We start from the raw sequence: 11,231 nt of genomic DNA on the forward strand, positions 1-11,231 counted from the left end.
CTCCAGTTTACATTTTTAACAAACATCAATGAGTCAACATTATCATACACTCTAATACAGCCTTTCTCAACCTTGGTGACTTTAAGTCCCATGGACTTCAACTCCCAGAATTCCCCCAGCCAGCTCTGCTGGCTGGGGGATTCTGGGAGTTGAAGTCCACGGGACTTAAAGTCGCCAAGGTTGAGAAACACTGCTCTAATACAAATAAAACTAATACAATTAATCACAATTATTACATTCAACCATCGTATATATTTCTAATATTAATACATAATCATATTAAGTTGCCGTCTGTCATTATTTAATTATTCCAAGTTTTCTCTTGCTATTGCTCTTATTTTATTATATAAAAATGCATGCATTAACGCTCCCCCTTTCTCTTATTTCTATCTCTTATTCTTAACTTTTAGTTATTAAAAGGCATTTTCTTTCTATTCTATCTAACTTCTAGTCATGTCACCTACATATAAAAGGAAAGGAGAGAGGGAAAGAAAAAGCAAATCAAAAAAATAACCATAAAAAGAAATCATCTATCCATCGTCTCTTACCCGCTTCAATATTTTAATTGCTATGCTTTTGGACTTGCCTCCCATATATTGGATCTTTGTCTCTGCCTGCATCTATTTTTTGGCTGTTCAATCTAGGTATTTCTCCCATCTCTCCCCTCTTCCACTGCCTACTGTAAACCGCTTAGAGAGGGCTGAAAGCCCTATGAAGCGGTATATAAGTCTAACTGCTATTGCTATTGCTATTGCTACTGTCCACATTTTGATCTAGGGCAGTGTTTCTCAACCTTGGCGACTTTAAGCCCTGTGGACTTCAACCCCCAGAATTCCCCAGCCAGCTATGCTGGCTGGGGGATTCTGGGAGTTGAAGTCCACAGGATTTAAAGTCGCCAAGGTTGAGAAACACTGGTCTAGGGGAAGTCTGCCACAGTCACTAAGTGTGAAAAACAGTAATTTTTTTCAAAATGCCGTTGTAACTTTGAACAGGGATTAAATGATTTTGTGGTTTGATGTGTCAAATAAGCAAAAAAAATTCACCTTGGGGTAAAAACATCCAAGGTTTCTTGTGTTAAAAGGTGGGGAGGGGGAAATTCACAAGCCAATCAATCAAACGCACTCAGCAAAGACAAGATATGAGAGATGTCTGCAGGAGGTGCGCAAAAAATTCAAGATGGATTCGTCCTTCTGTGTTCTCTTCGCCGAGCTGAGCAATCATTTTAACAACCAATAAAGGTGATTTATTGATTTAACACCAGTAGAAAAGAACATGCTATCTGGGGATAGATCATAAAACTGAGCAAATTCCAGCCTGGGGTGTGATAACAAAGATGAGAGATTAGATAGGAGGGTGTTGCCCCTTCTGTTAGCCCATTGAAGATGGGTAGGTTTCATAAGTTCTGGTCAACCACAGTACAATAAAAGATGCTGAGACTCTAGAAAGAGGGCAGAGAAGAGCAACCAGGATGATGAGGGGACTGGAGGCTCAAACCTACGATGAACAGTTGCAGGAACTGGGCATGGCTGGTCTAGGGAAGAGAAGGACCAGGGGAGACAGGAGAGCATCTTCCAATATTGAGGGGCTGCCCCAGAGAGGAGGAAGGAGGTCAGGATATTCTCCAAAGGACCAGAAAGCCAGACAAAGAACAATGGATGGAAACTGACCAAGGAGAGATTCAACCTGGAAATAAGGAGGAATTTCCTGACAGGGAGAACAATCAACCCATGGAACAGAAGTTGCCTTCAGAGGGTTGTGGGAGCTTCATCCCTGGAGGCTCTCAATGAGAATCTGGATTGTCATCTGTCAGAAATGGTGTAGGGTCTCCTGCTTGGGCAGAGGATTGGACTAGAAGACCTACAAGGCCCCTTCCAACTCTGTTAATCTGTAAAGGATGTTGAGATTCCAGAAAGGATTTAATTTAATCTGTTAAATCTGTTAAATTCCCAGAATCCTCCAGGCAGCATGGAAAATGTTGGATGCGTGAGGAATTCTGGGAGTCGAAGTGTGAGGAATTCTGGGAGTCGAAGTCCACCCATCTTCAGGTGGCCGAGGTTGAGACTCTGAGATAGAAGAATAAAAAGCAAGGGGTAGAGTTAGCCTTTCAGGATTTATACCTCGGCGATCCCTGGGGGTCCATAAGCTGCGTAGGGCTTTACTATATTTGGGTCTTCTTGATCTGAAGTGAGTTTTTCCTCACTTTCCTTGGACGCAAACACCTCAGTGTTGTTTTCCAGCACTAGGGGGAAAAAGAAAATTTCGTTAAAGTTCCTCCATCTGTAGACTTCATCTCCCAGAATTCCCCAGCCAGCATGCTTTAAAGCAGGGGGGTCTCCAACCTTGGCAACTTTAAGACTTGTGGACTTCAACTCCCAGAATTCCTCAGCCTGAGCTGAGGAATTCTGGGAGTTGAAGTCCACAAGTCTTAAAGCTGAGGAATTCTGGGAGTTGAAGTCCACAAGTCTTAAAGCTGCCAAGGTTGAAGCTGAATTCTGGGAGCTGAAGTCCACAAGTCTTAAAGTTGTCAAGATTGGAGGCCCCTTGCTCTAAAGACCCTTCAAAGTTGCAACAGTGCTGGAAAAAAATGACTTACAACCAGTCCTCGCATTTATGACCGTTGCAATGTCCCCATGGCCTTGCGATTAAAATTCAAATGTGTGACAAACATCCTGTATTTACGACGGTTGCGCTATCCCAAGGTCACAGGGGATCTTCCCAGCCGGCTTCCCTCAAGCCAACCCCAGAGGGAAAAGCCGGATTTGCTTAATGACCACCTGATTCACTTAACAACCATGGCCATAATGGTCCCAAAAATGGGCCTGACAAACTTAACAACCGTCATTGCGGTTGTGAATCGAGGATTACCTGTAACTCCAAAACATTGTTACTTGTTGTTATTATTATCGCCATTGTTTGAGTGTTATGACTAATATTACCATTATTGGAGTCTCCTGCTTGAGCAGGAGGTTGGACTAGAAGACCTCCAAGGGCCCTTCCAATTCTGTTATTCTGTATTTCACTCTTTTTTTCAGAGCTATTGTGGCTTTGAACAGTCACTGAGCAAATGATCATAAATCAAGGACTACCAGCATGGATTGCAACCTGTTGCCTTTTGAAATCAGGCCGAGGATTAGGATTAGGGTAATCCCATGGGAGGTGGAGGCCCATTAACTGGACCACAACCTGGTTTAGCATTTTCCAAACCAGCTGTGGAGAGCCCCCTCACCCCAGAAGAATGAAATATTATGGGAAATGTATTTTTAAAAGGCATAATATTATATTTCCCAAAGAAGAAATTGAGAAACATGTTTTTAGAGGCAGAAAGTCTTTCTTAATAGCCCGCAGCAGATGCCAGCACTTAAGGAGATAAAGAGCTTATTGAAAGAGGAAGACGACTATCTAGATGGCTCCATTCATAAGCAAAGCAAACCCTGCAGGCAGAAACCCATTCAGGACAGGAGATTAGTCATTAGCCACAATAGAAATCGCCCAAAACCCTTTCAAAACACAAATCATTGCGTGCGCACACCCACAAACACACCACCGCATTTCAGGACCTATATAAAAATCCTGTCACTCATCTATCTAGTTGTTCCACTGTCCCACAACGGCACGCTGGCTTTTAGTTAGTTTACTTCGCTGTCATTGCGCCTCGTACAATGAAATTAAATGCCCTCTTCAGTGTACATTATAACTATAAAAATAAAACACAAACACACACCCTTCCCATTCTATACCAGTGTTTCTCAACCTTGGTGACTTTAAGTCCTGTGGACTTCAACTCCCAGTATCCATTTCTGAGGGCACACAAGGTGTTGCCCTGTCAGCTTCAGCACGCATGTACGCCGGTAGGTGGGTTCCGGATCCCGTCACAATCGGTACGCTGCGATGGGGCTGGACGTCCACCTCACGCACGTGCGCTGTGATGCCCCAGATGCTCTGCGAGGTTGCGCAGGCACCATACGCTGTGCACGCATACGCAATTGGCCCATTTCCCTCAAAAAGCGGTAAGGAACGCGGGTGGCCGGCGGGCCCAATGAACCGCCGTTCCAGTACGGTGGCTGCTGCTCCCAGTTCCGGTACGGTGGCCGCTGCTACCGGTTCCAGCCGGTACACCCGTACCAGACTGTACCGGCTGGAACCCACCACTGATGTACGCCCTGGCCAGCTGGTTTTGGTCTTGATTTTCGGCCGTTTTCTGCCCCCCGGAAGCTTCAGAAGGCTTTCCTGAAAGCTTCCCAGCAGAGGTGGATTCCTACCAGTTCACACCAATTCGGTAGAACCGGTTCGTCAAATCTACCGAACCGGTTAGAAGAGGTTCCACCAGAAAGCAGGTCACACCTACAGAAGAGGTTCCAAAAAATTTTGAAACCCACCACTGACACACACACACTCAGAGAAAGAGAGAGAGGGGGGGGAGGGAGGGAGGGAGGGAGGGAGGAAGGAAGGAAGGAAGGAAGGAAGGAAGGAAGGAAGGAAGGAAGGAAGAAAAAAAGAAAAAAAGAAAAAAGAAAGAAAAAGTGAGAGAGAGATGAAAGAAAAAAAGGAAAAAGGGACAGAGAGACAAAAGGAAAGAGAGAGAGAGAGAGAGAAAGAAAGAAAGAAAGAAAGAAAGAAAGAAAGAAAGAAAGAAAGAAAAAGTGAGAGAGAGATGAAAGAAAAAAAGGAAAAAGGGACAGAGACAAAAGGAAGGAAAGAGAGAGAGAGAGAAAAAGAGAGAGAGAGAGAGAGAGAGAGAGAGAGAGAAAGAAAGAAAGAAAGAAAGAAAGAAAGAAAGAAAACACATGGCCAACAAGCCACTCCCACCAGGTCACATGGCCGACAAGCCACTCCCACAAAGGAGGCCACACCCACAGAGTAGGTTCGAAAAAAAATTGAAACCCACCACTGCTTCCCAGCAAGAGTCAACCAAGCTTAGGACTCAAAACACAACCTGCGAAGTTACCCCTGCATGGCCCTAGCTGGGTCTGACAACCAATCAGAACACAAGCTCAAATTCAAAAGCCCAGAGAGGGCATAAAACCCAGGCAGTTTCATTATCTCTTCTCTTTTTCTTGGCCCAGGATCTCAAACCATGTGGTCCTACCCACCACCATTAAACCATCTTTCCAAGCAGCCTCCATGTTTCCAGTGTCTTTTCCCCCCACTTGGAACTGAACCCAGAGGGACGTTCCTTCCAAGTCCTTTGCCCCCATACTCACCCACGGCCACCTTGTTGGGTTTCTCTGGATCTGGGAAGGACAGAAAGACGTCGTACCGCATCTCCGTGGCCTTGTCGAGGCCAGATTTTGGGTCATTCCAGCGTTCGAGTAGGAGTTTGACTAGATCCTGGTCCCCCTTAGTGGTTGCCATGTGGGGCTTGGCTGCCAGCTTCCTAACATGTGAAGGACATATGGGGAAACCCTTGTTGGTTGCACATTTCAGATTTCAGAGACCAACGTTACGTTTTTTTTTGCACGATTCCTTCTTCCAACAGAGAATTGAAAAAGCAGAAAAGGCAGCTTCCCTCCAGAAGTTTTGGGAAACCTCCAATGCGGGACGTTTTTAAGAAGAGACTGGAGAACCATTTGTCTGGAATGGTACAGGATCTCCTGCTCCAACAGGAGGTTGGACTAGAACAGTGTTTCCCAACCTTGGTGACTTTAAGTCCTGTGGACTTCAACTCCCAGAATTCCCCAGCCAGCTATGCTGGCTGGGGGATTCTGGGAGTTGAAGTCCACAGGACTTAAAGTCACCAAGGTTGGGAAACACTGGACTAGAAGACCTCCAAAGCCCCTTCTAATCAGGGGTGGGTTCTGGCAGCCACTACTGCCAGCTCGCTCATGGTTGCGCCCCACGCGCACGCACACACAGTACAATAAAAATTGTTCTGCGCATGTGCAGAAGCAAAAAACAAGATGGCGGCGCCTACAGCACCGTCCGGAGAACCAGGTTGGGGCGTGGCAGGCCTGAGTCACTGCCGGTTCCAGGGACCCAGGGCACCAAACCACTACCAGTTTGGCCGAACTGGTCCGAACCGGTAGGAACCCACTACTGCTTCTACATTTGTTATTCTCTTTATTCTGTTATTCTTTTTATTCTGTTATTTTGTTATTCTCTTTATTCTCTTATTCTTTTTACTGTTATTCTTTTATTTCTTTATTCTGTTATTGTCTTTATTCTGTTATTCTGTTTGTTCTGTTATTCTTTTTACTGTGATTTTGTTATTCTCTTTATTCTGTTAATCTTTTTATTGTTATTTTGTTATTCTCTTTACTGTTATTCTTTTTATTCTGTTTTTCTTTTTTCTGGTATTTTGTATTCTCTTTATTCTGTTATTCTTTTTATTCTCTGATTTTGTTATTCTCTTTATTCTGTTACTCTCTTTATTCTGTTATTCTCTTTATTCTATTATTCCTTAACTGTGATTTTGTTATTCTCTTTATTCTGTTATTCTTTTTACTGGTATTTTGTATTCTCTTTATTCTGTTATTCTTTTTATTCTGTTATTTTGTTATTCTGTTTATTCTGTTATTCTTTTTATTCTGTGATTTTGTTATTCTGTTTATTCTGTTACTCTCTTTATTCTGTTATTCTGTTTGTTCTGTTATTCTGTTATTAGGTTGGAGCTGACCAGCCTGGCCATCTCCATAAAATGCTTTGAGTGGTACATTTACCAAACAGACTGGTTTTTACAATATGTGTAACCTGGTTAAAAATTAAGCCACTTTTAAAAATTAAGCCACTTTTCTGATTTCCTCATTCACCATATACCTGGTAGGTAAGTTTAACATGCTTTGCCAGCAAAGGAAGTGGAGTCTGATCTGAACTTAAAATTAAACACATTTGGGATATTTTAAGAAGGCAACTGACTTAGTCCATGGTCTTCTCTGAGCTCAGCTGATTTGAAACCTCGGAGACTGAAGAGCTTCAGGCAAGAGCCGAGGTGGTGCAGTGGTTAGAGTGCAGTACTGCAGGCCATTTCAGCTGACTGCTAAACTGCAGTTCAGCGGTTCTAATCTCACCGGCTCAAAGGTTGACTCAGCCTTCCATCCTTCCGAGGTGGGTGAAATGAGGACCCAGACTGTGGGGGCGATATGCTGACTCTGTAAACCGCTTAGAGAGGGGCTGAAAGCCCTATGAAGCGGTATATAAGTCTAACTGCTATAACTGCTATAAGAAGCAGGCAAACTTTGGATCCAGATTTCAAGCCTGAGTTAATCCTGAATGCAACTGACTAGTAGACACAAAATATGTAACCCCGGCCCTGATGTTTCTGGGAGGTTGAAAGAGTTTCCTTTTCTTTCTTTCTTTCTTTCTTTCTTTCTTTCTTTCTTTCTTTCTTTCTTTCTTTCTTTCTTTCTTTTTTTCTTTCTTTCTCTCTCTCTCTCTCTCTCTCTGTTTCACCTTCCTTTTTCCCTCCTTCCCTTTTTTCTTTCTCTCTTTCTTTGTCTTTGTTTCTTTCTTTCCTCTTCCTTTTTTCCTCCTCTTTCTCTTTTTTCCCTCCTTCCCTTTTTTCTTTCTTTCTCCTTTCATTTTCCCTCCTATTTCTTTCTCCTCTCTTTTCCCCTCCATTCCTCTTTCTTTCTTCTTTCTTTCTTTCTTTCTTTCTTTCTTTCTTTCTTTCTTTCTTTCTTTCTCTCTTTCTCCTTCCTTTTTCCCTCCTTCCATTTCTTTCTTTCTCCTTTCTTTTTCCCTCCATTCCTCTTTCTTTCCTTTCTTTCTTTCTTTCTTTCTCTCTTTCTCTCTTTCTCCTTCCTTTTTCCCTCCTTCCATTTCTTTCTTTCTCCTTTCTTTTTCCCCCATTCCTCTTTCTTTCTTTCTTTCTTTCTTTCTTTCTCTTTTTCTCTCTTTCTCCTTCCTTTTTCCCTCCTTCCATTTCTTTCTTTCTTTCTCCTTCTTTCTTTCTCTTTCTTCCTCCTTCCTTCCTTCTATTGTCAAGGTGTCAATTGTGCGAGGTGGAACTGGACTGAGACTGAGAGAGAAGGACTGGGCCAAAGTCACCCAGCAGGGACTCCCACTCGCCGTCTCCTGGTTTCTGGGGCCAGTCTTTTCAAAGACAAACACTAGGGTCTCTCTCTCTCTTTCTCTTTCCTTCCTTTTTCCCTCCTTCCCTTTTTTCTTTCTCTCTTTCTTTGTTTTTGTTTCTTTCTTTCCTTTTCCTTTTTTCCTCCTCTTTCTTTCTCTTTTTCCCCTCCTTCCCTTTTTTCTTCCTTTCTTTCTCCTTCCATTTTCCCTTCTTCTGTTCCTTTCTTTCTCCTTTCTTTTTCCCTCCATTCCTCTTTCTTTCTTTCTTTCTTTCTCTCTCTCTCTCTCTCTTTCTCCTTCCCTTTTCCCTCCTTCCATTTCTTTCTTTCTTTCTCCTTCTTTCTTTCTCTTTCTTCCTCCTTCCTTCCATTGTCAAGGTGACCATTCCTCCTTCCTCCTCCCCACAACACCCCTGCGAGGTTGAACTGGACTGAGAGAGAAGGACTGGGCCAAAGTCACCCAGCAGGGACTCCCACTCGCCGTCTCCTGGTTTCTGGGCCAGTCCATTCAAAGACAAACGCGAGGGTCTCAAAGGCCACAGGGCCCTACTACCCCATGATTCCAGAGCTGGTCCCGACCCCCGCCCCACCCCCCAAATCCTTACCTGAGGTTCTCTCGGATGTTGGTTGCTTCCACCTGGTTCATGAAATCCTCCAGGATTGCTGGGTCCAGATCCTGAGTGGTGATGTTGATCCAGTCGGGGAGAGATGACACATTGCAGATGGGGGGACTCTCTTTGGGGATGGCGAAGTGCCCCAACAGGATCCCTGCGGTCAGCAGCACTGACCCGGCAAAGAGGAAGCCCAGAATGTACTTCCAGCGTCCCATGGTTACCAGTGCCAAGGAAGAGACCCTGGTAGCCTCTTTCTTCCCTCCTGGCTCCAGGCAGGTCTTGCTCGGTGCTGGGGCGTGAAAAGACAGCCGTGTTGCAACGATGACATGCCCTTTGATCGTCCGGGATGGGCTGATCAAGGAAATGGCCTATGTGGTTCTGCCAACGGGGCTGCCCTGCGGGGAGGGGGAAGGGGAGATGTTCTTGGACCAATCGGTTGGAAAGAGGTGAGTCTTCCCAGTGGCATTCTGGTGCTCCAAAGCCATATCAAATGGGTCGCATAGCGGTTGAATGTGCTACAGGTAGTCAGGTTAACGGAGCTGGAAGGGTCCTTGCAGGTCATCTAGTCCAACCCCCACCCCACCCAAGCAGGAGACCCTACACCATCAGTTTCCATCCATTGTTCCTTGTCTAGCCTTGGAGAATAGCTTGACCCCCTAACTCCTCTCTGGGGCAGCCCCTCAAATATTGGAAGATGCTCTATCTCCCCTGGTCCTTCTCTTCCCTAGACCAGCCATGTCGAGTACTTAACAGATTGGCAGAGTTGGAAGGGACCTTGGAGGTCATCTAGTCCAACCCCCCTGCCCAAGCAGGAGACCCTACACCATTTCTGACAGATGGCAGTCCAGTCTCTTCTTGAAAGCCTCCACAACTTCTGAAGGCAACTTCTGTCCCATGGGTTGATTGTTCTCACCATCAGAAAATTCCTCCTTATTTCCAGGTTGAATCTCTCCTTGGTCAGTTTCCATCCATTCTTCCTTCTCTGGCCTTCAGGGGCTTTGGAGAATAGATTGACCCCCTTCCTCCTCTCTGTGGCAGCCCCTCAAATATTGATACTCTCCTGTCTCCCCTGGTCCTTCAAATTAACAGAGTTGGAAGGGACCTTTGAGGCCATCTAGTCCAACCCCCCACCCACCCAAGCAGGAGACCCTACACCATTTCTGACAGAGGGCAGTCCAATCTCTTCTTGAAAGCCTCCAGGGATGAAGCTCCCACAACTTCCAAAGGCAACTTCTGTTCCAGTGGTGGGATTCAGCCAATTCGCACCTATTCGGAAGAACCGGTTCTTAACTTTCTAAGAGGTTCAGAGAACCGATTGTTGTAAGAAATCTCCTTTTGTTTTTTTCCCACTTTACAGGGCTAATCCTGTAAGGAAGGCAGGAAGGAAACATTCTGGTGTTGTTTCTAGCTTAATCTTTATTGTCCTGCTTACAGAAACTGCCTCACCGGTTAACCCTTATTACATTGTCACGGCTAAGGCAAAGTGGCCATCGACCTGAGTAATGTTGATTTGGCCACGCCTACACAGTCTCATGATCACTAAGCCCCGCCTACCCACCTGGTCATTAGGAGAGAGAACCGGTTGTTAAATTATTTGAATCCCACCACTGCACCCGGTCATATGGCCGGCAAGCCACTCCCACCCGGTCACATGGCTGGCAAGCCACTCCCACAAAGGAGGCCACACCCACAGAGTAGTTCCCAAAGAATTTGAAACCCACCACTGTTCTGTTCCATGGGTTGATTGTTCTCACAGTCAGAAAATCCCTCCTTATTTCCAGCTCTCTGAGCTTGCTTGTTTCTTGCAGGTGTTTCCTTACCCAAACCAGGTAACACAATCAGGGCTAGAAGAGAAGGGAGTTTGTGGGAGGGAGGAGAAGGAGGAAAAGGACTGTGGGGTCCTTGGTCCTCTCCGAGCTTGCTCATTTTCTTGCAGACGTTTCATGACCCTACTAGATAACATCATCAATGCTAGCAAGGAGTGCTGTTTGCTCTCTGTTTATATTCTGGTGTCTTGCCTGTCTGTGTGAATGGGTGAGGGGGGGGGGTCTTAGAGATTCTTTGCTTGGGCTGTTTACTGATGGCTCTTTGACAGTTTCATGACTGGGATCTTGTTTACTACTTGATTGTTAAGCCGAAGTTAACCTTGGAGTTAATCTATTCTATGCAGAATGGGGTGCCGATTCCTGATAGGTGCTGGAGTCCTTTTGTTCTCTTTCGGGCTGGTTGATTGTCTCTTTTGCAAAATGTGTGGGTGTGGTTTGTGTCCATTGGCTAAGGTGACCAGATTTTAACACGGGGCGACTGACAATTATTTGAGTGGGCGCGGCCGGCGCAAACTACCGTCAGTCGCCCCGCGCTCATCAAAACAAGTCCGGGGAGATCCTTTGCGGGCGGCCAGTTCTAGCCGCTTGCAAAGGACCTCCCCAGCTTCCTGAGTCTGTGACAGTAGAAATCACTGCGCGGCAGTTGCAAACTGCTGCGTGGTGTTTTCTTGCCATGTGCGCGGCCGGCCGGAAAATCGGGACTTTTTAAAAACGCTGCGGGACACGGGAAAAATTGGCCAAAAGCGTGACTGTCCTGCCAAAAGCGGGACGTCTGGTCACCTTAC

The 11,231-nt window shown here is 45.4% G+C and overlaps 1 protein-coding gene across 1 annotated transcript in view; it reads right to left on the reverse strand.

Moving 5' to 3' along the window:
• Positions 1-8,955, reverse strand: part of NAALADL1 (N-acetylated alpha-linked acidic dipeptidase like 1) — a 43,917-nt gene extending 34,962 nt beyond the window's left edge. The window contains exons 1-3 of the mRNA XM_087705368.1: positions 8,612-8,955; positions 5,202-5,374; positions 2,118-2,239 (exon numbers count right to left, since the gene is read on the reverse strand). Coding sequence (XP_087561494.1) covers positions 2,118-2,239; positions 5,202-5,374; positions 8,612-8,835 — 519 coding nt within the window. The 5' untranslated portion in view covers positions 8,836-8,955. The remainder of the gene's footprint in view (positions 1-2,117; positions 2,240-5,201; positions 5,375-8,611) is intronic.
• Positions 8,956-11,231: the final 2,276 nt, after the last annotated feature.

Source organism: Thamnophis sirtalis, unplaced genomic scaffold, assembly GCF_051295495.1.
Source record: "Thamnophis sirtalis isolate CommonGarterSnake01/CBP01778 unplaced genomic scaffold, rThaSir2_p1.2 scaffold_2, whole genome shotgun sequence".
NCBI classification, from domain to species: Eukaryota; Metazoa; Chordata; class Lepidosauria; order Squamata; family Natricidae; genus Thamnophis; species Thamnophis sirtalis.